Raw genomic sequence first — 27,014 nt, 5'->3', positions numbered from 1 at the left:
AGGCCTCCCAGACTCCGGGGGGCGAAACCCCATCACACCTGGGAGCTTGCTTATGTCTGGGGCTTGAGTGAGACCTCAGTGAACCTGTAGGCGGGGCCTGGGGAGATTCCCATGGCTGCTCGTGGCAAACTCAGCCCTGAAGTTCGTGGACCTTCTATCAGAGGCAGGGCTGCCTTGCTGCCGTCTCCCACGGGAATTCCGACTCCAGACCACATCACCACTTATGCGGCGTGATGCGAGTGCCTCTGGACACAGTGTGGATGGTTTACACCACGTAACTGCAAAGCCCGCCTGTTTTTCGGTTTCCTCCATCCTTGAACAGTGCCCGTTGCTTCAAATGATCTCCCTGGAGTGGAGGTGCTGAATGTGCTGTGCGACCTGGGCTAAGAAATCTTGCCTCTCTGAGCCTGTTTCCTTCTCTGCAAAATGGGGAGAGCAGTCCCCATCTCCAGACGCTGGTATGAGACTGAGTTTGCCAGACGTTTAGCAGCTCTGACTCTCCTTTGGCAGATAACAAAACAGACTCGCCTCAGGTCACGCACTTAGCGCCAGTGATGAGGTCAACAGTCGGCCCTCCCAGGGCTGCCCCTTTTTTTCTGGCCAAGACCGCTGGTTCATTTCTAGATGTTTCCATTTAAAAGCATACAATTCAGTGTCATTCATACATTCACGGTACCGGGCAATCACCACCATTGTCTAGTTCTCGAACATTTCAGTACCCAAAAGGAGACCTCGCATGCCTTCATCCCTTTGAAGTGGCCGGGGTCTTTCGGTACTTTTTCTTGTAAATGTAACTAGGGCGTTGGGAGGGGAAGGCGCCGCCGCGGTGCCCTGGGCCCGGGGATGACCCTTCGCGGGAGGCGAGCAGCAGCGAGCGCTTTGCCGTGGGAGTCCCGCCCTCCCGCGGCACCTGCGGAAGCGGCCCGCGCAGCCCTCGGAGCCGCAGGACCAGGAGCCGCGCCAGCACCGGGCCGGCTCTGTGAAAGGAAACCCGCAACCTAAGTACTCACGCCGCGGCGGCTCCTACCAATCACCGCCCGCTGCGGCTCCCTGGACGCTCCTGGTAGGCCTCTGGGTCAGTCCGTCAGGCGAACAGGGAGGCGGGGGAGAAATCTGACCAATAGGCGCCCGCTGCGGCTCCCTGCGCGCTCCTGGTAGGCTCCCGGGTCAGTCCGTCAGCCGGGCTCGGGGGCGGGTCCGCTGTGGTGGCGGCGGCAAGGCGGGCGCGCAGTTCCGGGCGCGCGGCGACCGTTGGTGAGTCCGGCCGTCTGGGTCGCAGTCGGGGTCGAGGGTCGGAGCCGAAGTCGGGGCAGCGGCCGGGGCCGGGGCTGGGGCCGGGGCCGGGGCCGGGGGCGCGCGGCGCCGGGGAGGCAGGGCCGGGAGGAGGGCCGCCGCCGCCCGCGGGCCTGAGGGGATTTCTCGGAGCTGGGCAGCCGGAAACTGAAAGTCGGAGCGCGGCGGGAGCAGGAAAGTTCGCGAACGCTCGCGGGCGCCCACGGCGGCTCCGGCGTGGGTCCCGGGGCGAGGGTCCCGGCCTGCGTCACAGTGCGGGGGCACAACGCGAGTCCACGTCGCAGGGTCCAGGTCGCGGGGTCCACGGTCCAGGTCACGACCTGGGGTCTCCAGCCGGGGGCGCAGCGCCCCCGCACCCCTGCCCCGAGCCTCGGTGGCGGCCGGTGGGTGTCTCACCCCTTCCCTGACCCCAGCTGCGGGGTCGCCTGACCCCAGTGGGACCTCTGACCTGCTTCGGACTTGGCCGAGCTCCCCGAACGTCCAGGGCGGCGCTGGACCTCTCCGGCCGCCTGCTCTCACTCCGCTGCCCCCTGCAGCCTTTGACCCAGGCCCCAGTGCCCTGCCTGCCGTCGCCCTTCCCGGTCTTGCTTACCCGCCCGCCCCCGACCCTGACGCCTTTCTGCCCTTCTCAGGGCATCACCTGCTGTGCCCGTTCTCAGCCCCCACCCGCCATCCGCGATCCTAGAAGCGTTTCTTGGTCGGTTGAGTTAATGTTAGGGTGCCCTCGTGTCGGCCTCCAGCCGCGCCCCTTTGGCCTGGGGAGCCTCTGAGTGGAGTCGGGGATGTCCTGTGCCTGTATGAGGCTGGTGCCGGTTTCCACCATGAGAGTGAGGCCGGAGATGGGTGGTGAGGACATGGAACTTGCTGGATCATCCAGGGGCCTCCGTGATGGGATCCAGAGTGGAGGCAGCTGCGGGGAGGGATGGAGCCGGGAGTGGGGCGGCTCAGAAAACCTCCGTGTCTGTTCAGGGCCAGAGAGGCTCTCTGGACACAGAGTGGGGTGGTCAGCCACTGGAGAACCTAGGACAGCTGTGCGTGTGAGGGCAGACGCTCTGCCCTTGTCTGAGTTGGGGGTAGGGGGGGCTTGACTCCCAGCCCACAGAGGTCACACCTGGCCCTGCAAGACTCCGGCCACATGTCACCTTTGAGGACAGCGGTGGTTAGCGCCTCAGCTACTGCTTTTAGGTGGAAGTCCCAACCAACCCAAAGTTGTTGCTTGAGTTTTTTTCTTTTGAAAACAGCTTCGTTGCAGTATAACTTACATACTACAAAGTTCACTATTACTTGAGTTTCAAACACGAAAACTTAAGAATTGCTTCCCTAAAGGCTTTGCTGAGCAGCCACAGTGCTCAGCGCTTCCAGCAGTTGTCTCTTCACGTGTTGAACTGCTGCTCCCCTGCCTCCCGCCCAGCCCCCTCTCTCCCACTCCCACAGCCCCTCGCTCTCAGGATAAAGCCCAGCCACGCTGAGGCTCCCAAAGGCACACGCACGCCGTGACATGGAGCCTGTGTGCTTGCCAGTCCTTTTGCCTGGGACAACCCTGTAGGCGCCTCCCGACACAACCAGTTTGTGACACATGCCCTTCCAGTGTCCCCCTGCCTCCCAGACCTCTGCCACCCCAGGCTGTGTTGTTCCGTGTGGCCACGGCCTGTTGACTGCATTGGGAATGATGCCTCAGTCCCCTCAGCACCACATGTGGTCCATGGCAGGAGCCCGGAAACATACCTGCGGTGCAGGGAGTAGCGTGAAGGCCGTGTGCATGCCTAGGGGCTGCAGGGAGCAGGGTGGACGCGGTGTGCGTGCCTCAGGGCTGCAGGGAGGCAGGGGGAGGTGGCTTTCAGCCAAGGTTGTCTCTCTTAAGGAGTTTTTAAACTTAGTGGAGAAATAAACTGGAATGTCATTCCTCTGGGACCTGAAGGAACAGGTTATTTCAACCATGGTCGTGATTTGGGGCTAGGGCACAGGGTTTACAGTGGTCAGTTGTTGCCAGAGAAAGCATTTTCTCAGGGAGAAAAAGGTCTTTTTGCTTTGTGTTTTGAGAGTCAGGCTTGGGACCCCCCTCTGGCAGTAGGAAGTGCCAGCCTGCCCACCGCCCACCACCTTGGTGAGGGCACTGGCAGCATGGTGTGGCAAGTGGGCTTTCACGGTTGCATGGCACGAGCACACACAGGCAGGGGCAGGAAGGTCCCAATCAGGGTGCACCACCTATCTGTTCTCAAGTCCTCTCATGCTGCCCCGGGCTCACTCCTTGTGGAGACTGAGACTGGTGAGGACCGTTCCCTAAAGGCCTGGGTTTGTGTCCACAGGGAGGGCATGTCGGTGTCCCACCACGGTGCCCCACCCCTGTCCAGGGGGACTGAGCCTGGGTGGTGAGGGGAGGAGGCTCAGCCGAAGCCGTCCCCAGGGTCTGAGCTGTGGTGTGCCCAGCTCGAAGCAGGGTGGAGACCACGCCCCCTGCAGGGCCCAGCAGGCAGTGGAGATGGCATTTGGGACAGGTGGTCTTGTGGACTGGTTGTGATTTAGGGAGGTGGATGCACAGCAGGGGTTGGGTAGGAGGTGGAGTAGATGAGGTGACTCAGGTAGAAGGAACAGCTGGCACAGGTTCCAGGATCAGGGTGCCGCTTTGGAGCAGGGCAGGGCACAGCTGGGCCAGTGGTGCGGCATGGAGGAAGGGCTGGATCAGTGGATGGGGCCGGGAGCCTGGGGAACAGGGAGGGTGCTCATGCACCCTGTGCACAGCCCTGGGTCCCTCCTCCTGCCTTCAAAGTCCCTGCCTCCTGGAGAAGACATTCTAGAGGGAACAGGCCCACAATGCCACAATACCAGGGAGAAGAGAGAGCAGGTGAGGCGGTGAGCTGGGCCATGGCAGGAGGGAGGGCCAGCACAGAGCCGTTTTGAGGAGGGTTGTCAGGGAAGGCCTCCTCATGTGGGTGGGCTAGGGGGAAGACAGCTGGAATTCAGGAGGGTGAGCAGCCCGGAAGCCCTGGGGGTCTGAGGGAGGAGCCACCGAGTCCCAGCTGTGTGTTAAGGGTCCCTCTGGCTACCTGGAGGGCTGTGAGAGGCTGTGCAGAGTCAGGTCACAGGGGACAGTGGCGAGGACCTGGCAGTAGCAGTGTGGTCAGGTTCCGGATGTTTGTAGAGGGTAGAGCCCGTGGATTTACTAACCCCTTAAGAGGTGGGTGGGTGAGAGAGAGAGCGCTCTGCAAGAATTTGGCTTGAGCGGCTGAGGGGGATGGGGTGCTGCGTGGGCTGATGCAGGGGCCCAGCTCCAGTGAGCTCTCTGGACACCCATGCTCAGAGGTCAGGGAGATAGGCCAGGGGAGCAGGTGGTTGTCTGGGTGTGGTGAGAGGAAGTTGACTTCGAAGGGGATAGAATGGCTACATTGTAATTAATTGGTCTCTCCCTATTGACCTGTTGACCACGGAGTTTTCAATAAGAGAAACTAAATATGTTGATTGCGTGGGTAAGTATGAGGCAGCTTGGTAACACTGGAAAAGTCCTCACCCGCGGTGTTTGCTTATGATGCTTTAGTGTAAACACTTGTTGGGTGATTAGTGGGTACTAGGCCACTACTGGTGTTATGTTGAGCCTGAAAAAAGATGGACTTCAGTTTGGAATTATGATTTTAAAGTGGATTTCTAGTACTGGGGAGGCCTCATACTCATGGCTGTGTGCAGATTAAAGTTCTTGAATATTGCTTAAATAGGCTTGTTACACAGGCGGGTTAGAACTGGGTGGAACCAAGTGAAATCTGACGTGACGTGGAATCCTGATGTCATACAAAGTAGAGGTGGGCTGTCAGTGGGAACATGAATTTGGGAAGTTCAGTCCCTGATACTTGGGGGCATCATAGGATGAGGCCCCTGGGTTGAACCACTGTGTCTGCCGGCAGCACGGTGACCCCCAGCAGCCAGGTGCTCCAGTATCTGCTTTGACATGGGTTTGTTGTGACGATACAGCCTGCCCTCTTGAGAATTATTCACTGACACCAGTAACCCACCCTCACACACCAGACTGAGGATGATGGAGTCGGCTGCCTGGTGGCCTCCAACTCGGGGTCTTAGTGATTTCTTTCAGGGATGGCCCTTTCCCGGGTCCTCCTGCTGTGAAGGACCCAGGCTTGTGAGGGCAGTGTGCAGCCCAGCTTCACCTGCAGTGAAGGAAACGGCAGAACAACAATGGGGTGCTGGATGCCCCTACTCACCTGGGGGGTGGGGAGGCGGGAGTGAGCTGCGGCCTCACCTGGGGGGCCTCTTTCATGTCAAAACCTGTTTTTGAGGTTGCTCTGCTATTTTTAACATTATGAGGCAGGGTTATTTTGGATAAACATGCATGGGTATACCATAATTAGGGATTTCACCATCTTTTTTGACTCTTCGGGAATAGAAACTCCGTTTTTCTTTTTAATTGAGGTATACAGCAAAATGTACCAATCCCAAGTGTACAACCAGATGCACTTTTGTCTATATACAGTCATTTCTAGCACCCAGAAGGCCTCCTCCTGCCCTTTGTAGGTAACAGTGACCCCCTAAATGGAAAACTTCTGTGTTTCTCTACTCACAGTGCTTCTGACACCAAATATTTAGGTTTTTCCATATCAAGCAATTCTCTGTTTCTTGGCAGACACCGATTGGGTGTCCTGCAGTTTAACTCGGTTCTCACACTAACCACCTGGAGTTACGAGCTCAGACTTCACATGTTAAGGGCTTCATCACACAAGACTGCCCCCCCACTTCAGATACTTGTCGGAAATCAAGGCCTCCCATACTTTTGACCAACTGGCCATAAATTGAGGGTTCGCATGACCCCCTCCTCGGGTTCAGTAATTTACTAAAACGGCTGACAGAACTCAGGGAAACCCTTACATGTAACAGCCAAATGGAAGAGATGCACAGGGCAAAGTATGGGGATTGGTGTGGAGCTTCCATGCCTTCTCCAGCGTACCAGTCACCCAGCGCTGTGGCGTGTTTGCCAGCCTCGGAGCTCTGTGAACCCCGTTGCGTAGGGTTTCATGGGGGCTGCGTTAGGAAGGTGTGATTGATGAAATCCTTAATCATCGGTGATTAAATCTGTCTCCATGTCTCCCCCTCCTCCCCAGGTGGAGTTGGGGGTGGTGGTGGAAGTGGCTATGAATAACAAAAGATGCTTCTCTGTCCCCAGTCACTCAGGAAATCCCAGGGGTTCTGGGAGCGAGCTCTGTGCCAGGAACCGAGAAGACGACCAAATACCTATCATATCGCAATATCACAGCCCCAGAGGGAACTGCTGTCCCAGCTTCCGTCGTCATAGATTAGTTTTTCCTGTCCTTCAACTTCGTATAACTTGGTTATTCCGTGAACACTGTTTTGTATGTGGTAGAAATGCCCTCTTAACAACATGTCAGTCTGTTGCATGACGTTAGTGCATTCTCGTCTGGAGAGTAGTTTTGGAAATGTGTGAAGTGTGAAATCAGGGCTGGGCTGGCCGGGAGTACTCACACACTCATGTGAGTCATTGCAAATGAATATTGTTCTTGTTTTTAACCAACTTACCTGAAAGAGTCAGGATTTGGAGAATAAACTGGAAGTTTAAAAGGACCAGTCGCCCGCTTTGGTTCCAGGAGGTTTGTCACACCTGCCCTCACGTCTGTGATCCCAAGTACACAAGCTGTCTTGGGGCTGGGTGGGTGCCACTGGCCATGGGGGTCCGTTGGGGGGTCCCCGAGCCTTGGGTAAGTCCAGGTCGGTGGACATGTGCAGGCCTCCAAGCACAGTCACGTGGGGCTGGCGCCGGCCGGAGCCCTCTGCTGAGGTTGGGCGAGTGCTCCCACGGCAGCAGGCCTTCACGTGTTGATGGCTTTCCGAGGGTCACGTTTAACAGCGCTTTTGAGTCTGTATGTTGTTTTCCATAACAGTTCTTAAAAGTTAAAATGCATTTATAAATGAGACTTGACTGAAAGAGTTAAGGACGTAGGCACTGAGAACTCTGAGAGCGGGACTGCGGGCGCCCCCCTTGGCCGGTTCCTCGGCCTCCCCTGCTGACTTCTCCATATTTAAACAGGAGTGACAACCCTTGCCTTCCATCCAGGGCAGGTAGTTGTGACTGCAAAAAAGGCAGCGTGTATGAAGTCACTGAGGAATGGATGGACTGAAGTCGAGGCCCAGCTGTGTGTTGAGACTGTCCCTTTTTTGTCACTCAAGAAAGAGACCATTTTTGTGGTTGTGTCTAACAGGAGTAAAAGTCAATGGATTAATAAAATAGATTCAGTGTGTCACAGAAGGTGTGGTCAGTTGGCCGAAAAGCAGACCTGGCTGTGTTAGGTTGTGAAAGAATAAAATCTCAGGAAAGCCTCTCCTGACAGACGACAGACGCTGCGGGAAGCTGCTCAAGGAGACTGCAGAAAGGGAAGCATTGCCCTGTCCTCGCTGCGGCCCCAGCCCCCGCCGTTATTGCACCTTCTTGCCTTCCCTGGGTGAAACACAGCGTCCCTTACCTTTTATGTAACATAGCAAATACAAAACAGTGTTTTCACCTCAAGAATATGGCTTTTTTTTTTTAACTAGTGATACTTAAAAATAAAAATCCCTCTGTCTCATGTTGTTCAGGGCAATGGTTTTTAAACATTAGTGGTTCATGAAGTCAGTTCAGTAGCACGACCAGAAACAGCAAAGAAAGTGGAAGATACAGAATACCTCTCAGCCAGGGTAAATATCCTTTCGTGGGCCCTCTGTTCTGGTACGTTCCTGTGTGTAGCATATCACAAAGGGGCCTTGAAAAACATGGGCCGAGGGGTCCTCCCTCCTCAGTTGCTCCGGCCAGCGCTGTTAGCGCATTTCTGAGTTCTCGGGACTTGTTGTTTAGATCTTCTGCCAAAAGGTTTTGTTAATAAGTGGCAGCTTCTAGTCTTACACATCTGTGCTGTGAGGGCTGGCGAGAATGGAATCCCCCAGGTGTCAGATGGGTGGATGGGTGTCCAGGGACCCAGGCACACCCACCTGTGAGAGGGGTGTGAGGACCTGCCAGTGAGTAAGGGGCAGAGGTGTGCCCTTCTCTGAGTGACCATGGACATAGCATCCCTTTTGTTGGGTGGTTTGAGGAGTAAATGCAGGTTCTAAAAATAGTCTGTGAGCTGTGGAGTGTGGTCCAAATCAAAGCCTCATAATTTCCAAATCCGAAAGCATTGATTGAAAGAGGCTTTGCCCTGCACATGGAAGACGACTCACCGGTGATCTGTTGCTGTTTGCCGCTGTGTCAGACCAGCCTAGGACAGTGACATCGCCTTGTGAATGCAGTCGCTGCCCCGTGCAGACCCTCTCTCCTCCTGGAAGGACGTGTTGTTTCGTCACGTCATGGCTTGGAAGCAGGTGTGCTTCCCCTCATGGGTCCACATGAGATGTGTTTCCAAGGGTGTGCTGGGAACAAAGCTCTGGAGTGTCCGCGAAGGAGGCTGGGACGGTCTTCCTGGGTCTCGAGTTTCATCATGTCATGGCTTGGAAGCAGGTGTGCTCCCCTCACGGATCCACATGAGATGTGTTTCCAAGGGTGTGCTGGGAACGAAGCTCTGGAGTGTCCGCAAAGGAGGCTGGGACGGTCTTCCTGGGTCTCGAGTTTTTCTGAGTTGACAGTGCTTCGTCTTCAGGGGCTGTAGGGTGCTTGCCCTTTTTCAAAGGTTAACGGGTACAATTTCTTGTGGCTTTTTGAGACTGTGGGTGTCCAACAGTAAGTTCCACACAATGTCTCTGAGTGCTATGGGAACCTCTCCTCTACCTCAACTCGCCTATCTTGGTAGCCTTGGCACAGGGGCTTTGGCAAGACCTAGTGGACAGCAGAGGGTGGCTCTTAAGTGAGAGGGACACTGGCTGTGGTAGACAGGGAGCAGAGGAGCAATGCCAGGCAGGCTGCACACCTGGTCTCAGGGCTGGTGTCGGAGAGGCCCTTGGGTGGTGTGGCCATCTCCTGGGCACTGCCCAAGGCCTGAGCACCGGCAGATGGGACTGTCCCACCAGGCTGCTCTGTAAGGTCTATTGAAAACACCATCCACCATTCTAAAAGCGTACTTATCGTAAGAACCTCAGGGGAGACGGAAAGGCACAAAAATCAAGAACTGCTGATCACTAGGGTTAACAGGAAGGTGGTGTCCTCTGAGCTCAGATGCAGGCACGCGTTCCATCCGTGGGTCACAGCATGCTGGCCTGGGAACGGACGCCTGGGATGGGTGACCTTGAGGACAGCGACTGATCCACGGCTGCGGGGTGGGCGTGTGGGTGTCAGCTGTGCAGCGTGGGCAGGTCGCCACCCTGGCTGAGCCTTGGTTTCCGTGTTTGTAGCAGGAGGTTGGACTAGATTGTCTCCAAGGCGTCCCAGGGTGTAAAAATCCTCCTTCTCAGATTCTTGACCACGGGTCAGCTTGATGAGCAGAGTTATCACCACTTGGCAGGGCTATTTTCCCTGGAGGATCACTCTAGAGTGGAGCTACCGCCACGTCAGGACCCACCGTGACGCGCTCTCTTCTTCCTTAGGGCTTGGCAGTTCACGGGGGTCGCGGCTCTCATGGCTGCAGCTAGTGTGACTCCTCCTGGCTCCCTAGATTTGCTGCAGCCCGGCTTCTCAAAGACCCTTCTGGGGACCAAGCTGGAGGACAAGTACCTGTGCTCGGCCTGCAAGAACGTCCTGCGCAGACCCTTCCAGGCACAGTGTGGCCACCGCTACTGCTCCTACTGCCTGACCAGCATCCTGAGGTACGCGGGTGGCCAGCTGCCAGGGTTTGCCTTAGGGCTGCTCCACGGGGTGGCTCCATGTGGAACGCTCCGTGATGGCAGAGATTCACTGCGAACAGGGACATCAAGTCAGTGACTTAACAAGATGGGCTCCGTGTTGACACGGTGCTGCTTTGGACGGAGGCGTGAAATAAAACATGTTAATACAGTTAGTTTCCTTGCTGCTTCTCCTTGATTTTAACGTGGGTACCAGACAATTTAAAATTACACTTATGGCTCGTGTGACGTTTGGCTTGTTGGGTGTGTGGCTCTAACTGATTAACACATGCTCGAGTCCCTATATGGGGCCTGCCCGTAAGTAGGGCTGCCCGTCTGGTCTGAGTGGCATCAGCGGCTGGTCGGGAGGTGAGAGGAGCAGCACCTTGTTGTGGGGAGTCTGTCTGAGTGGTGAGTGGTTCAGAGAGCGCCGTTGTTAACAATGGAAAGAATGATCCTTCGTCAGAGGATTCCGATCCTCACCTGTTTTCAGTGTTTTAGATGTTACAGAGTTGACGTGCGCTTGTTGTGACTTGAGGACGGATGAGGAGGTCATGGGATGGAGGTGTGGAGTTGGGTTTGGACCGAGGGAGGGACGCTCACTTGTTTTTCGCGTCGGTCTCACAGCAGGCCGTCTCCCTCTCCCCCCTCCAGCTCCGGGCCCCAGAACTGTGCTGCCTGCGTGCATGAGGGCATATATGAAGAAGGCATTTCGATTTTAGAAAGCAGTTCGGTAAGTGAACAGTCTTGAAGCTAAAAATGTCGAAAAGAACAGAAAGTGTTAATTCCTTTAATAACACGGGTGGCGAAAGAAATGTCAGCAGCTGGCAATCACCTGTCCCTGCGGCAGGGATGTCTAGAGGTTGGAGTGGCTGCGTGGACAGGTGACCGGACCCTGAGAGCTGCGTCCAGGAGGCTCCGGTGCTGGTTGCGCGGGGTGGCAGCAGGTGACCCGGAGGAGGCTAATGGCAGGGACGCTCTCTCTGCAGGCTTTCCCGGACAACGCCGCCCGCAGGGAGGTGGAGAGCCTGCCGGCTGTCTGTCCCAGCGACGGCTGCACCTGGAAGGGGACCCTTAAAGAGTACGAGGTAGGGACCTCCCTGTGCTGGCCCAGCCTCCCAGAGTCCGATGCCCCTCCCCCAAAGCAGTCCCTCCAGAGCCTGCGTGACACCTGCAGGGTTTAAGCCCATCTGATGTCTGTGGAAGGGGTGCAGCAGCTCCTTACAATATGTCCATCAGACATTCAAGTTGTGCAGAGCACAGACCTGTGCCGTGGAACCCATGTGGTGTGGCCTTGGGTGGCATTACCCGCTCTGTGCCTGTTTCCTGGTGTGAATGGGGTACAGTCCTCCTGCCGTGGTGGGGTGGCACTGAGGTGGCACGTGTGCCAGGACCTAGTGCTGGCCTGGGAGTGTGCTGCAGCATCTCCCTGTGCGTGCAGGAAGCCATAGCTTTCTTGCGTGGCGGGATCTTTCTGTTGTGTCTTCACACAAGGGCTTTTTCACTTGGAATTGTGTTGACCTTAGAGTGTGCGGAGGTCATCTGCACATTTGTTCTGTGCTCGCAGAAGGGCGTCTGGCCAGTGAGGGGGCAGCGGTCACTGTGCATGTCTTCACCGTGGCTCATGTCTCTGCCAGGCGAGACTGGCTTGTGTCCGTGCATCGGCTCGTTGGGATTTCTATGTGGTCAGCATCAGGCAGTGGACCCTGCGCCGTGCAGGCCGAGAGGCGCCAGGGCTCATCCAGCCCCCCACAGCTCACTCAGTTGTTTGGTCGTCTACCCTTCTTAATGAACACCCTTTAAATAACTTACATTTCCGACTGCTGCTTGTGCACGAGTGTTCACAACAGCACTGTTCACGGTAGCAAGTCCCCGCTGACTGATGAGGGGACAAACAAGATGGGTCCCGTCACGCCGTGGGTCAGTGTTCAGCCGTAGAAAGGAAGGTAGTCCTGACGCGTGTACCGCACAGATCGACCTTGAGGCATTCTGCTCAGTGAGAGGAGCCAGTCACAGAAGGACAAATTCTGTGGGATTCCACTCCTGTGAGGGCCCTAGAGCAGTCAAACTCAGAGACAGGAAGTGCAGTGGTGGCTGCTGGGGCTGGAGAGTTGTGCTCAGTGGTGCAGAGGAGCAGGTCGGGCCCTCCAAGTGGGGAGGCCGGAGGGGCTGTCTCTGTGGAACCCTGCCTCTTTTATGTTCAGGTGAGCTCACGCCCAGGGCTGCCTGGGACACAGGAAGCCCCCCTGCTGTGGTGTGGGCACTGGACTGTGACAGAGTCTCAATGGTGGGGGAGGGCCCATTGGGTCTGGCATCAGGATCCTGGTTCTGGCGGGCTTCTGCCTTGCTGCTCCTGGCCCAGTGCACTGCGCTTCTCTTGTTGTCTCAACCAACCTGACTTCATGGTCTTCGGGCTCTAAGCTGTGTTTTGCTAAAAGGGCCGGTTGGCTGACTCTGGGGAGGAGCCTTTGGTGGAGTGGACAAGGACATGCACTTTCCTTCTGACGGGCTCCCCAGGCCTGGAAGCTGAGCAACTCTGGGCTCCCTGCACCCTTTCTGCACCCTTTCTGGGAGTGAGTGACTTCCGCCTCCCTGCATGGAGGTCTCAGATGGCCCAGAGGCCACCATGGTGCATGTGCAAGGGCGGGTGATGTTGCTATGTGTGGTGCAGGGAGTAGGCCATGGTGAGGGGACCGAGAGACCCCTGGGGACAGGTGGAATGATCCACAGCTCCCAGGTCCTCTGGGGTTTCTGCTGCCTACCAGGCCCAAGGTGCAGACAGCAGCTTTGTGGGCCTCCGCCTGAGGGCTAGGCGGGCGGCCCGCAGGCATGCGTCTGGAAAGTCCCTGGCTGCAACCCGAGAGCTCTGGAAAGTCCCTGAGAGGGGCGGGTTGGTCACGTGGGGGGCGGTCGCTGCTCTGGGACACTCGCCTTTGATATATTGATCAGGCTTCTTGGTGGCTGTGAAGGCCATAGGGTGGGGCAAGATCGAGGCCTCAGGGCACAGGTGTGACCACCTCTACTATGGCCACGGCCTCACTCTCCTCTCTGAGCCAACACGTCTGCCCTTTGGGTGGCTCCAGATTGGGGTGGTGTTGTGAAATGCTGGTGCTGTGGCTGAGTTACTTGAAAAGTGTGGAAAGATGGGGAAAATCCTGGTTAGTCTTGAATATGTTTTTCCTTTGCAATGACGTCCAGTATTTTCTAAGAACCCAATGATTGGAAACTGCAGTTCAAAGATGTTTGTGGAGTTCCTGCCAAGTGCTGATGGCAGAGCTGAGCTGCCCTCCCCCGATGTGAGATGAGACGAGACGTTGGAGGAAGGGCCTGGGGCTCCAGAGGAGGGGGACCGGGAGAGGTTAGCAGGTTAGAGGAAAATCACGCTTGGAAGGCCAGGCAGAGTCCAGCATGCTTGGTCTCCCTACATGTCCCAGTGAATTCAGAATTAAGATGCTCTGCTTGCTTAAACATGCGTTTGAATTCTGGCTGAATAAATGCTGATTTCTCTGAAGCGTGTGCTTCTCTCTGGGCATCTGAGGGATGGGGAGCCACCGAAGCAAGTGCTGTCCTGTGAGGGGGGTGGTGCAGGGTACCTGTTCTGGACTTGGACCTGGGGCCACTGGAATGCCACGTCCTGAATGTCAGCCATGTGGCAGGTGTGAGCAGCGAGCAGTGTGGGCTGAGTGTAGTCAGTGGACGGTCTGTGTGCCCTCGCGCATCGACAGCAGCGCCGCATGCTCAGTCTTCTTTCAGCTGCCCACCCCTGCCCGAATCTCACCCGGTGTTTCATTACACTTTAAAGGATGCTCTTTGAATTGAGTCCAAGGTACCCAGACGGGATGTGCAGTTTTTCTCTTCATGACCCATGCTCATTTCTGAGGCCCCTCGCTTGGTCAGTTTGGTTATCACTTGCTCAATGTGTCCCGGGCAAGGCCCTGCCCGTTGGGTGGTCGCAGGGTACGTGGTATCCATATGTCAGAGGCCTCGGGGTGCCCTGGGGCTCAAGGAAGTTACGCTCGGGCTGAGTGCAACGGAGGTGTTGGAGGGCTGGGCCGTGGGCCCTGCCGGGAGCCTTTGAAGAGTTGTCGACAAGGAGTGGTGGGTCAGCCAAGCGGCTGCGGTGACGGTGGCAGGGTTCCTCCCCGGGGAAGTTGAACGAGAGCCATTGGGAGCCAGGTCTCACCTCTGCTCTGCTACAGCATCAAGGGCTTTGTGCACCTGGTCCCGTCTGGGCCTGCCTTTGTGGCTGGTCTGTGTCCTTCTGAGGCCAGGGCCTCACGTGGCAGGTCTAGGATGCTCTGTTGGGCTGCCCTAGGACCCCCAGGGAGGCTAGCTGGGCACGTGGCGTTTGATCTGGCGTGTGTTCATGCAGGAGGTCTGTACACTTAAAAGAGGCACAGGGTGCCTGCTCCAGAAGGCATGGGTGCCACTGGACACCACATCCGAAGTCCCTGCACCACGGCTGTGCTGCTGGGAGGGGCCACACGTGTGCCCCGTCCCTCTGGAGTTCACCTGTCGCTCCTGCTTGCTCCTCATCCATGAAGCTGTGGGGCCACTTGGAAACAGCACACGTCTGGGGCCTGCCCGTCCCTCTCAGGTCCACTGTGACCATGCTCTGGGATCTGACACCTCGTGTGGGCGTCTTGGCAGAGCTGCCCAGCTTGTTGGGGCCCAGCCCAAATCTCTGTGGAGATGCTGACCCTATGGTGGAGGGCCCTCCTCTGGCTCTGGCCTGTCCGGAACTGTCCTCTCGCAGTGACCTCCTTCTTCCCCGCAGGCTCCCTTTCTTCACGTTTTTTGCGTGGACGCGCAAAACGAGCTCTAGCACATCTGACCTAAAACTTAACGTCGTGCTCAGTGAGATGAGCCGGACACCAAAGGACAGATCCTGTAGGACTCCTCACGTGAGGGCCGAGAGGAGGCAACCCAGAGACAGGAGGTGGGATGGTGGTGCCAGGGCTGGGGAGGAGAGAGGGTGAGTGTTCAGTGGGGACAGAGCTTCAGTTTGAGAAGATGAGTGTCCTGGAGATGGATGGTGGGGACGGCTGCACAACATTGTGAATGTGCTTCGTGCCACTGAGCTGTACACTTAAAAGTGGTTAAGATGGTGAATTTTATGTTGTATATTTTACCACAATAAAAAAACTTAGCAAACCAACCTTCAGCTCCCGGTTCCTCGACCTGCTTCTCATCGCCTTCACAGCACACTTTTCCCAAGAGTTCCCTGCAGTTTCTGTCCATCTCTTCAGCTCATGGCCCCTGCAGGGCAGGGATCAGGACTGACACATCCTTCCTGTTGCCTCAGAGGCATTTGGTTCACGGGCACATCCATGGGGCCCCAGCACAAGTCTGGGCCTGCCCTTCTCACCTCTTCTACCTCCCACCTCCCGCCCTGCCCCTCCCAGTCCACCCACAGGACCATCCTGGTCCGCAGATCCCTCTGTGTGCGGCTCTTCCACAGCAAAGCCTGAGATGTGGCTGGATCCAGTTTCCAGATTCTCCACTCTTGACCTGAGCCAGGTGCCTGCCCTCTTTCCTCCAGGTCCTTCTGCACAGCCCTGGCTTTTCCTGGGCCTTGCCTCACTTGACCCTTCTCCTGGGACGCTGTCACCCAGAGAGCCCAAGGCTGGGACTCTGCCTCTCCAGGCATCAGCTCCAGGAGAGTGGGGCTCAGCCAGCTCCAGCTTGGAAGTGGGGATAAGCAGGGTTGGGATGAATGGGCATGAGGACGGGTGGGCCTGGGGACGAGCAGGGTTGGGGATGAGTAGGGTTGGGATGAGCAGGCTTGAGGACGAGCGGGTGTGTGGAGGAGTGGGGTTGGGATGAGTGGACATGGGGACGGGCAGGCCTGGGGATGAGCAGGGTTGGGACGAGCGGGCGTAAGGATGGGCAGGCCTGGGGATAAGCAGGGTTGGGACGAGCAGGCGTGGGGACAGGCAGGCCTGGGGACGAGCAGGGTTGGGGATGAGTGGGGTTGGGATGAGCAGGGTTGAGGACAAGCGGGTGTGAGGAGGAGTGGGGTTGGGATGAGTGGACGTGGGGACGAGCAGGGTTGGGACGAGCGGGCGTGGGGACAGGCAGGCCTGGGGCCGAGCAGTGTTGGGTATGAGTGGGGTTGGAATGAGTGGACCTGGGGGTGAGCTGGGTTGGGGCCAGTGGGTTTGAGGACAAGTAGGGTTGGGATGAGTGGGGTTGGGACCAGCAGGCTTGAGGACAAGTGGCCGTGGGGACAAGTGGGTGGGCTCCTGAGCTGTGTCTCTGCTGCTTGCTCTGGCTCCCATGGCCCCTTCTCCTCACAGCACGTCGGCTCTCATCACTCCTCTGCTTCTTTCCACCTAGAATCTGTCCCGCTCTGGGCCTGGTTGCCCGGCGTCCAGCGATCTTTGTGCTTCTGTCAGCCAGACTTTCTTTGCCTCAGGCCTTGGCTCTGCTGCCCCTCTCTGGGTGCCGTCCCTCTGCTCCTGCCTTTCTGCACTCCGTCCCCCATCCCAGCCCTCTGGGGCCCCTCTCCCTGTCTGGCCAGTGGTCCTCTTGTCCCTGAATGTCACTCTGGAGCAGTCCCCTCTGTGCCCCATGGGTGAGGCCCAGGCAGGGACGTTCCTGGGGTCGTGGTGTGAGTGGGGTGCAACCAGCTTGGAATTGGGTCCTAGTCTCTCATCTGGAGCAGAGGTGTCATAGTGAATGGATTCTTGGCACTTGGTGTAGTGCCCCTCGCCGGGCACTTGTGGGGTTGATGGCAGGGTCCCAAGGGTCCAGCACTGAAACCAAACTGGGAGCCTCAGCCAGGGCAGCCATCTCTGTGGCAGCCGGGGCTGTCCTGCCACGTGCTCTGCTGACACTCTGCTCCCTCTGTTGACAGAGCTGCCATGAAGGACACTGCCCGTTCATGCTGACCGAGTGCCCTGCGTGTAAAGGCCTGGTGCGCCTTGGCGAGAAGGAGCACCACTTGGAGCACGAGTGCCCGGAGAGAAGCCTCAGCTGCAGGCACTGCCGGGCGCCCTGCTGCTGGGCCGACATGAAGGTGAGGGCATTCTGGCTCGTCCTCGCAGGAACCCTGGTTTTGGCCTGGCCTGGCCTTGGCGGTCACCATGACACTGAGCTTCACGTTGTGCCCTTGGGGCCAGTTTGGCACTTTCCCCTCTTGTCACCTGGGCTCGGCCCTTGTCATGCGGCCGTGTGGGTAGAGGGTTCTCTGTGGGGATCTGGGCCAGGTATGAAGTCAAAGCCAAGTCATTTTTGTTTTTTTGAGGAACAGTAGCTCTGAGCTAACATCCACCGCCAGTCCTCCTTTTTGCTGAGAAAGATTGTTCCTGAGCTAACATCCGTGCCCTTCTTCCTCTGTTTTACAAGTGGGATGCCTGCCACAGTGTGGCTTGATGAGCAATGCGTAGGTCCACACCTGGGATCCGAACCAGTGAACCCCAGGCTGCTAAAGGGGAGCGTGCGAGCTTAACTGCTGCACCACCAGGCTGGCCCCAAAGCCAAGTCATTTTAAAAAGCTATTTTATTTTAGAAAAAAGTCCACACACAGAATGGCAGTGTGAGGCCCACGTCCCTTTGCTCAGTTGTGTCAGCGTCACCACACGCCAGGCTGCGTCGGGCCCCTGCTGACTGTTAGTAAACCCATCCTAGACCGTCGTTTCATCTGCAAATTCCTCAGAATGCGTTTCTGATGGACGGGTGTCTTCGTTTCTACGGAGCTGTCGTGCATCCTTCTACGTCTGAAACTTAATGGAGACTCCATATTGGCACTTGCTGGTCCCCATGTTTCCGACCTCCATGAGGGTCTGTCACATTGATGTATTGCTGTGTTGCATTGTTGTGTCCATGAGGTCTCTCTTCATCTTTAACAGTGCACCCAGGCATCTTTTTTCTTTTTGCTGAGAAAGTTTCACCCTGAGCTAACATCCATGCCAGTCTTCCTGTTTTTTAGTATGTGGGCCATGAGCACAGTGTGGCCGCTAACAGAGTGGTACAGGTCAGCGCCCAGGAACTGAACCTGGGCTGCTGAAGCGGAGCACGCTGAACTTAACCACTAGGCCACCAGGGCTGGCTCCCTGGGTGTCTTTTATTCTTTGCCATTTGTTGAAGAAACCAGCTGTTCTGCATTTGGCAGATTGCTTCCCCAAGGTGTCCTCTGTGCCCTCCTTCCATGAGCTGTTAGATCCAGAGGCCTGGTGAGGGCCAGAGCACGTCAGGCGCCAGGCGCCTGCAGCATCCCCTCAGGGGCCTTGGGGATGTTCCAACTGCTCACGGGTCCTGGTCAGGAAGTCCCGCCAGCCTTGCGCCTCGGGGCCAGGCAGTGTTCTCCATCCGGTTGGCCCGTTTCAGTTGGGTGGCAGTGGTGATGCACTCCTCTCGGTCACTGTTAGCGGCTTGTCCTTGTTGTGTTGCTCTGGGGCAACCAGACGAAGAGGAGGCTCTAAACTCGAAATTAATGCATGTGCCTGCAGGACCCCCCTCCCAAGTCAAGCACCATCTCTAGAGGGGTCGTGGTCTCAGCAGGGGAGCCAAGGACAGTGATGAGGAGTGCGGCATGCCTTGGGTGCCAGGCCCCGTCCAAGCATCAGCACATCCCCAGTCTCTCGGCTCTGACCTCCTGCCCATTTCCCTTTCAGGCGCACCATGACGTCTGCCCCAAGTTCCCCTTGACTTGTGACGGCTGCGGCAAGAAGAAGATCTCACGCGAGAAGGTAAGTGGTTTCTGCTGCCTCTGAGGACCGACAGGATGGGCACGAGCGTTGGCAGTGAGGGGCCTGTACCACGTGGTGTGGGGGTTACAACCTGGTGCCCAAAGGAGAGGCGGCGGCCTGTGGTTGGTTGTGTGTGTCAGTGCCACCTGCAGGCTGCTTTTCTGTTAACCTTTTGGTGACAGAGATGCGCAAGCCTGGGCAGAAGTGGAGCGCGTCCCCGTGAGAGCCGTGCCATCCTGAGGTTCAGAGATGTGGGCAGGCCACCTTGCCTTGTCCTTGCCCCCACTCCTTCCCACAGCGCAGCCTTTGGTGTGAAACACTTTGGTCATAGAGCAGGAATCCTGGCTCTGTTTTAAGAGAAAATACATCGTGGGTTCATACTGATGGTTCCGCTTCAGATTTTTACCGAGCTTCCACGTGTATAGGTTGTGCTGTAAACAATCTCCGTACCTAATGACGTGAGCATGATGGTTTATGTGTGTTGTGCTGTATGTGATGATTCCATGGTACCAGCACCAGCGTCACTGCTGATGGTGCTAGTAAAGAAGTACGTGGTGATCACTTTTCTTCCAGCTCTTTCTGCTCTTCCAGCCGGTGCCCTCTAATCCAGTCGCCCTCAGTGAAATCACCTCTCTGTGTGGCCGGCTCGGCATGCCTTTGAGCTCGTTTGTGTTCCCCACCTGCTGGCAGAGTGTGGGGTCAGACCTCGGACCTCGCATGTCTCAGGGTAGTTTTCGTCTCCCTTTCTGAAACTGAAGCGTGGTTGAGCAGAGCAATTTTGGGCTGAAGTTCTTGTGCCTTGCTCTTACCGGGAGCCTTCATGACTCCTCCCCATCTCCCAGTGGCTCATGGCCCCCTCTCTGCACCGGACTCCGTGTGCATCAGCTGTTTGTCCTTCCCCTTGCCAAGTGGCCATCCATGTTTGTTTCTGTCTGGGGGACCCTGGTCAAGGTTTTTCTGTCACTGTTTCTAGATTTTGATTCTGTGTTGGGACCTGTCCCTGCTCCTGGGCATAGAGGAAATCACCTTTCCTTCTAGTGTTTGTAGGTCTGGTTTTCTCACATTTCAGGTCCCTGGGGATGGAGGTGGAGGGACCGCTTTGAAGTCATCCCATGGCTGCCCCTCACCCACTGACGAAAACGTCATGCTTTGTCTTTACTGATGCGACGTACTGCCTGTGTTAGTACTGAGTGTCTGCACAGCTGGCCCCTTTCTGGGTTTTATGTTCTGTTCTGTTGGTCTCAGTGTTGTTGTGGGCCAGCACCACACTAGGTCAGTTGTGGCTGTCTGACCCCTGGTCAGGCTGAGGCTCCTCATTCCTCGCTCGCTTTGGAACCCAGGCTTCCGGCTCCAAGGCCCCGGACCTCAGACATGATGTGTCTTACAGACTGTGATGGAGGAGACAGGCAGGGCTGCCCTCTGGGACGCTGAGGCCTGTGCCAGAGATGGGGTCTCCACAGGTGTTCTGACACGGCCCACACATATGAGGCCCTCCGCCCATGCCCACCTCGGTTATCGACACCACGAGTGGGTTTGTGTGAGCGTGTGTGCGAGTGTGTGTGCGCTCCAGCTTTGGAATGGGTTGTTGGGTTTTGTTCTGCAGGGGCGTGCAGAGGCCGCTGGGCTGGGTCCAGTGGCCCAGGTGTGGTGGAAGTGGTGAGACAGGCCAGGCAGAGGGAATGGCATTTGTGACGTCACGCCCTTCTAGTTTCAGGACCACGTCAGAACCTGTGGCAAATGCCGAGTCCCCTGCAGGTTCCACGCTGTCGGCTGCCCTGAGATGGTGAGTGCGGATCTGCTGTGGGGCCGCCAGGGCTGGATGTGCACTGTGAGCAGAGGCTGGCAGGAGTCTCCACATGCCCACGTCCTGAGCATGGTCTCCGCCTGGCCTCTGGCCTGGCCCCCAGGTTTCCCTCCCGCCTCCCTGGCTGCCTCTCTGCCTTCTTAGCTCTCAGGTGTCCTAGGCTCCATCTCCCCAGCCTGCTCCGTCCACTTATCCTCCTGGTGACCTCGAGGTGCCCTGCGTTGACTCCCCCGTCTGCTGAAAACGTCAGTGCTTCACACCTCCCCTGATGTCTAGTGGGCCTCTCAGGCCTCAGCCACATACCACCATCCCCCTCTGCCCTGTCCTCCTGCCTTGCCCAAAAAGAGCTCCTTGGTTCACCCAGCTGCTCTGGCCAAAAGCCCGGTGCTTGTTCTGGACCCTCCACTTATCTTCCTATCATGTCCAATCTACCAGAGATTCTCTACTCTGCCTGCAATGGCTCCCAGATCCCACCTGCCTCTCCTCGTACCTCCGCCGCCTCCTCTGCCTCCTCGGCCCCCCCCACCTCTGTGGCCTGAGTGGCCCTTCCTGCTTGTCCCTTCCTGCGTGATCTTGGCCCTGGCTGCCTCTGACCTCGTCTCTCTGCCCTGTTCACTGACCTGGCCGTCCTTGAGCACACTGACCTGTTCCTACCCCAGGACCTTAATCCGCCTCCTGTCTGCATGCCGCCCGTCTACCAGTTTCCGTGTGGCTCCCTCAGGCCTGGGCAGCTCTGTGTCCACATGGCCCCTTGCCCTCCTCCCTGACTCTGTTTTGTTCCTCTAGGGTTTGGGACTGTGCAGCCCCCGGGCTAGCTGAGGGCCTGGGCCCCCTGAATTAGGGCACGCCTGGCACTCTGCTCCTCAGCAACAGCCCAGCAGCATTTCTCGTGGTGGTGACCGTGGTGGTGGTGCCATTTGTGACTTGATGATACTTGGTGTTAGACGTTTGGCTTTTGTTTGTTTCTAGTAACAGTGACCAGGGACGGTGCCTCCTGCCATCCCTCAGTCTGTGTGTGATGTGCTTTTCCAGGTGCCACAGAGCCGGCACATTTCCTGCTCAGGTGTGGGGTTCCCTGATACAGGGCTGGTAGAGGCCGGCTTGCAGGCCCAGGGTGTGCACTGGTCAAGACACGTCATGAGCCTAATTCCCACTAAGGGCCTGTGTTGTGTTGACCACGTTGCCCTGACAGGGGACCTCGGGCCCTGAACACAGTGACAGTTTCTTCTTTCCCACGTTATGAGCACAACAGTTCTAGCAGCTGCTCCCTGGAACGCGGGGGTCTCCTGTCTGAGTGCCACTGGGGAGCTGCTCTCTGGGTGGTATGCCTCACGTAGGAGTTCATTTGTTTCTTTCTACTTTTGATTTTTTGAGAGTATCTAACATTTTTTAAATTTGTTGTGAAGGTTTGGAAGAACTTTGGCTGCAGAGGCAGATCTGTATAGTAAAGACTGTTTGAAGATGCATAGCTTTATCGCTCTCACCCGCCTCCACCCTGCTGTGGCAACTTTTGTAGTGGTGTATTCTTCCCTGTTACTTTAAACATGAGCAAGCAAGTTACATAGGAAAGTTTGTACTTTGAAACGCGATTGACTTTAGACAGTGACAGATGAAATGCTGGCAGGAAAACAAGATAGAAAAATCGGTCTTTGCTAACTTGGTCTTCACCTCACTTTCCAGGCACTTCCGTGCTCTGCTGAGGCCTGTGCAGCCTCGGGTCCCTGTCAGGGCTGAGTGCAGGTGCGGGCTGGCGAACCTCCTTGTCTTGTCTGCGCAGGTGGAGAGCGAGAAGCAGCAGGAGCACGAGGCAAAGTGGCTCCAGGAGCACCTGGCCATGCTGCTGGGTGTCCTCCTGGATACAAAGCACCTCTTGGGAGATAGCAGCAGTTTCCTTGGCCAGAGCCAGGTGGGGAACCCAGGGGCGGAGGTCTCCAAGGCTGCAGAGCTCCTGCAGAGGTGTGAGGCCTTGGAGAGGAAGACGGCTACCTTTGAGAACATTGTCTGCGTCCTGAACCGGGAGGTGGAGAGGGTGGCTATGACCGCCGAGGCCTGTGGCCGGCAGCACCGGCTGGACCAAGACAGGATCGAAGCCCTGAGTAACAAGGTCAGTGCCGGGGCAGGGTGGCAGTCTCCCCACGGTGCCCGGGACCCCTTTGGGCAGGCTCCTGGCATCATGGGGTTTCAGGGCCAGGGCTTTAAGGGCAGCACCTTGATTTCCAGCACGGTATTTGCTTTCTGCTTTGGTCTACTCTGTCTCTGAGCAGATCCCCTTTCTGAGCCCCAGTTACTGATGGACCCGACTCATGGGGTTCCTAGAGGCCATGGGAATGCAGCCTCTTTTCTCCAACCTAGTGGGGCAGAGGTAGCCATGGGAACATTCCTCATGCTTGGTGTGGGTTCTGTGAGTGTGTTTCCTGACACTGAGCCCTTGAACCTTGGGCCTGGGTAGGGTTAGGGGTCTTGTGGAGACAGGCCTGACCTGACAGAGCCTGAGCCCAGTGCAGCCTCAGGAGCACCGGGAGATGGCCGTCCTGCTGGAAACTTGTGGAAAGATGGGCATGGGGGTAATTTTATAAGCACATTCCTGTGAGATGGAAGGTGGTCTCCATGGAAGTAGAGTTGGGTGAAGCCCCTGGCCCCCTCCTGCTTGGCACCCCAGCAGGTGCACGTCCTCACGGGGCTCCCTGTGCCCCCCAGGTGCAGCAATTGGAGAGGAGCATTGGCCTGAAGGACCTGGCGATGGCCGACTTGGAGCAGAAGGTCCACGAGATGGAGGCGTCCACCTTCGATGGGGTATTCATCTGGAAGATCTCTGACTTCACCAGGAAGCGCCAGGAAGCCGTGGCTGGCCGCACGCCCGCCATCTTCTCCCCAGGTGCTGTTTTGTCCCAGACGGCCACATCCTCCCCTGGCTGAAGGCTGTCTCCTGTTAACGCCAGGAGCAGCTCTGCCTCCCTGAGAGGGCGAGGGGGCGGCACATCCCCGCTCAGGTGGGAGCCCTCCCAGCAACCCAGCTCCTCTGCCCCAGCAGTCACTGCAGCCTCGTCTCAGCTCTTGCCTTCGCTGTGGGGTGGGATGGCAGAGCGGGGCACAGGAGGGAAGGCCTAGACCGGGGTGAGGGCAGCTGCTCGGGGTGGGACACCCCTGCGGGCCTCCCCTTGGCCGGCCCCTCCCACGTTCAGCTCCTGCCCATGCTGCTGGTTGTTTCTCACATCGCTGCTTTCCACTCCCAGCTGTGGGTCTCCTTAGGGGTGCTGAGAGTGTCTCCTCTGAAGGGAGGTGCTGCTGGAGAGGGGTGGAGGAGGCGGCGTGTGCGGCCTGTCCCGAGGCACTTGCCTCAAGGCTCCTGCTGTTTGTGCTGTGGCCTCCCCCAGGGACGACCACCGCTGGCAGGAGGTGCCCTGCATGCCCTTCACTGAATGTTTACTTTGGCACATCTGCTGCTGAGGCCGTGGGCTCCAGGGCCGGGGCTGAGCGCTGTGGGCTCCTCTGCTGTTTGAATTTACGGGGCAGGAAGAGAAGGTAACGCGCCATCAGCGCAGGGGCTGTGGGCTGACCCACAGCATAACTCTGGTGTGCTGGACCTGCCGCTGCCTCTGTGGCGTGTCCTGGCCTGAGCCCACACGCTGTCTTCCTGAGCTGGGCGCGCAGTAGGGGAGCGGTCTGTGCGGGCACCGTCCTCTTGGGCTTGGCCCTGCGGGCGCCACTGTGCTCACACATTCCCTTGGCAGCTACAGTGCACCTGCTGCTGCAGATTTCCTGTGAGTTCTGCTCTGACAAAACCTGAAACAGAACCTGGGGGAAAGGATTGGCAGCCGAGTGTGAGCTCCTGTTGGGGTGGTCCCGTGATGTGCTCCTGATAGACATTGGTCTCTGCTTGGGCAGAGGCTGCCTGGCCCGACCCGCCTGGCACATCCTGGGTGCGAATGGATGGGAGTCCAGGGAGCTGACGGAAGTGGTTTCTGGAGGCGCAAGCGAGGAGGCAGAGGAGGCCGTTGGCTGCTGTCTGCACGTGGCCTCTGCTCAGGGCCGCGTCCTGTGGGTTAGAAGCAGCAGCCACCACGTGCCTGGCTGTCACTCTTTTCCTGTGCACCCTGTTGGGTGTGAAAGCCGCTGGCTGTGGCTCAGCCCGGGTTCTCAGCCTCTTGTCGTCTCTTCCAGGCCAGGCCCCTCTGCCCGGAGCCCCAGCAGTGGTTCTCAGGCATTGTTGCAGCCGCCTCTCAGGTTCACGGCTAGTTCACACATGGCCAATTTACGTTAGGGTTCTTAAAAACGCTATTTCTAATTACTACTTTTTTTTTTAAGAAGTTTATTTTGACTAGCAACTAATTCTCCATTCGTTGAGAAAAAAGTTCCCTCTTTGTGGCTACAGACCTGAGCACTTTCTCTGTCTCTCCGGGGAAGGTGGCCGGTAGGACGCGCGTCCTTTGGGGCGTGGTTCACCAGCACCTTCCCCCACAGCCTTCTACACGAGCAGGTACGGCTACAAGATGTGTCTGCGCATCTACCTGAACGGAGATGGCACTGGGCGTGGGACACATGTGTCTCTCTTCTTTGTGGTGATGAAGGGCCCCAACGACGCCCTCCTGCGGTGGCCCTTCAACCAAAAGGTGCGCAAGGCCTTCCCCGCAGCTGCTCTGGGGGCACTTGGGAGCCCCACTGGCTGTTGTGGGGGTCTGGATGGGTGTTTGGGCTCCTGGCCCCGGGGCCTGCAGGCGGGTCACTGTCAGTGTGTGGGGCGCTCTGGTGGTGCCTAGTTGGCTCCACAGCTTCCAAGTGCTGGTCATGACTGGGGCTGCTTGCTATCTCATGGCCACTCAGGACCAGCACTTAAAAATGCCACCTTGGAGAGTTCGTTTCAAAGGAAGGAATGCAGTTAAAGAGTCTTTATTTGAGGATGTAATCTGTTACTTTGACAACTAGAATTCATTTTTGGTTGAGGAATTGAAGATCTAGGGATGAGGTCAGTACAGAATTGTCCTTTCCTTTTACAACGCTGGGGCAGCCCTGTGGCCCTTGCGGTGGAGGAGGGAGTGGAGCAGAGCACTGGGGTGGATGGCGCCACAGGCAGTTGTGGCTCCTCCCTGATGAGTGCTGTCCTCAGGGTGGGCAGTGGGCACTCTCTGAGAGTGGGCTTTCTCTTTGGTGAGAAAGCATCTGTCGATGAGTATGACTTAGAAAAAGCACAAATGAGCACAGTTCCATAGCGCTAGGTAGGCTTCAGCTTCAGATCCTGGGTGTCAGTGGATAGAAGATTCCAGAATGGTCACAAATGACCCAGATAAGGGCTGACACGTGGTGGCAGTGGTCCCAGCGCTCCACTGCAGAGCAGGGCACCTGCCGTGGGGACGTGCATCTGGCTGCCTGCTGTCCAGTCATCTAGGCCCGCAGGAGCCAGAGCTGGTGGGCCTCTGACTCACAGTGTTGTCCCTTGCGGGGACGCTCTCCTCCCAGGTGACCTTAATGCTGCTTGACCAGAACAATCGGGAGCATGTGATCGATGCCTTCAGGCCCGACGTGACCTCCTCCTCTTTCCAGAGGCCTGTCAGTGACATGAACATTGCAAGCGGCTGCCCTCTCTTCTGCCCTGTCTCTAAGATGGAGGCCAAGAATTCCTATGTGCGCGATGACGCCATCTTCATCAAGGCCATCGTGGACCTGACGGGGCTCTAGCCCCCTCTCGCCAGGGTCAGGGGTTGGGGTTGAGGAGCTACCACGTCAGGCCTGGGCCTCAATGTGGGCAGGCGCCTGCTGTGTTCACAACCTGTGGGGAGGGGCTGCCTCCTGGGCAGAGGCCTCAGCCCAGGCCATGTGGAGTGGGCCGTGGGCCCGTGTGGGCTTCCCGGCCAGCCGTCCTATGCAAGTGCTCGGAGCTCTTGGTATGTAGCAGGAGTGGCTGGGGGGGTGAGGCGAGCAGAAGGCAGGGAGGGCTACGAGGAGAGGGGCCACCCCCAATCCAGCCACACGAGGAGCTCTCTGGCGCCCAGCCCCACCCTTCAGCTTCTGGAGAGAAGGGACATTCTCAGGCTGCTGCCCTGAGGATAGCTTCTGCTGGGCCAGCCTGGCCAGGCCAGTGGGCAGCGAGAGCACCCGTGTCCTCAGAGCGTCCCATTGGCTGCCCCGCAGTGTGTACGGGGCACATAGTCAGCCCCACCGCAAGACAGCTGCGCCGTTGGGCCGTGGAGAAGTCGTTATTAAACCGTTGAATATCAGTGGTGAGTGGTGTCCATTTGGCTCCAGCCTTGGCAGCAGTGACCCCCGCAGGGGCCTCCTGGCTTCCTGCCTCCCACGGCCCCTCCCTGCAGGTGTCCCACCCGTCTGTGTCTCCAACTCCAAGTTCACTCCTGGGGCTGTGGCGAAGCTGGTTCTGTCTTCTGGAATATTCTTTGCTGACCAGCTCCTCCTCCTTCAGGCCTCCCAGGGGCTGCCTTGAGAGCAGGGCCACACTTATGCCCCCCCATCCTGGGCCTGCCCTGCCCCTCTGTGCAGGG

General features: G+C 57.5%; 1 protein-coding gene across 6 annotated transcripts; it reads left to right on the top strand.

Annotated features, from left to right (window-relative positions):
- Positions 1-1,167: 1,167 nt before the first annotated feature.
- Positions 1,168-26,735, top strand: TRAF2 (TNF receptor associated factor 2). 6 transcript variants are annotated; one of them, XM_070518267.1, is made up of 11 exons: positions 1,168-1,254; positions 9,793-10,011; positions 10,681-10,759; positions 11,016-11,114; positions 16,886-17,047; positions 18,645-18,719; positions 20,428-20,502; positions 22,301-22,627; positions 23,221-23,398; positions 24,985-25,133; positions 25,978-26,735. In XM_070518267.1, the coding sequence occupies exons 2-11, from the start codon at positions 9,824-9,826 to the stop codon at positions 26,194-26,196; spliced, it is 1,551 nt and encodes a 516-aa protein (XP_070374368.1). In that variant the 5' UTR covers positions 1,168-1,254; positions 9,793-9,823; the 3' UTR covers positions 26,197-26,735. The 6 variants fall into 6 exon arrangements, with proteins under 6 accessions (XP_070374368.1, XP_014719257.1, XP_070374370.1 ...); XM_014863771.3 differs by having other exon boundaries at positions 10,654-10,759; XM_044778330.2 differs by lacking the exon at positions 1,168-1,254 and adding an exon at positions 8,617-8,637 and having other exon boundaries at positions 10,654-10,759.
- The last annotated feature ends 279 nt before the right edge of the window (positions 26,736-27,014 follow it).

The sequence above is a fragment of the Equus asinus genome, chromosome 10, assembly GCF_041296235.1.
Source record: "Equus asinus isolate D_3611 breed Donkey chromosome 10, EquAss-T2T_v2, whole genome shotgun sequence".
NCBI classification, from domain to species: Eukaryota; Metazoa; Chordata; class Mammalia; order Perissodactyla; family Equidae; genus Equus; species Equus asinus.
This window is presented reverse-complemented; position numbering and strand designations above follow the sequence as displayed.

Coding starts and splice junctions, on each gene's coding strand:
- TRAF2 (XM_014863771.3), top strand. CDS start 9,824: ATGGCTGCAGCTAGTGTGACTCCTCCTGGCTCCCTAGATTTGCTGCAG. Junction 10,012..10,653: donor TGCCTGACCAGCATCCTGAG/GTACGCGGGTGG, acceptor TCGGTCTCACAG/CAGGCCGTCTCCCTCTCCCC. Junction 11,115..16,885: donor GGACCCTTAAAGAGTACGAG/GTAGGGACCTCC, acceptor CTCTGTTGACAG/AGCTGCCATGAAGGACACTG.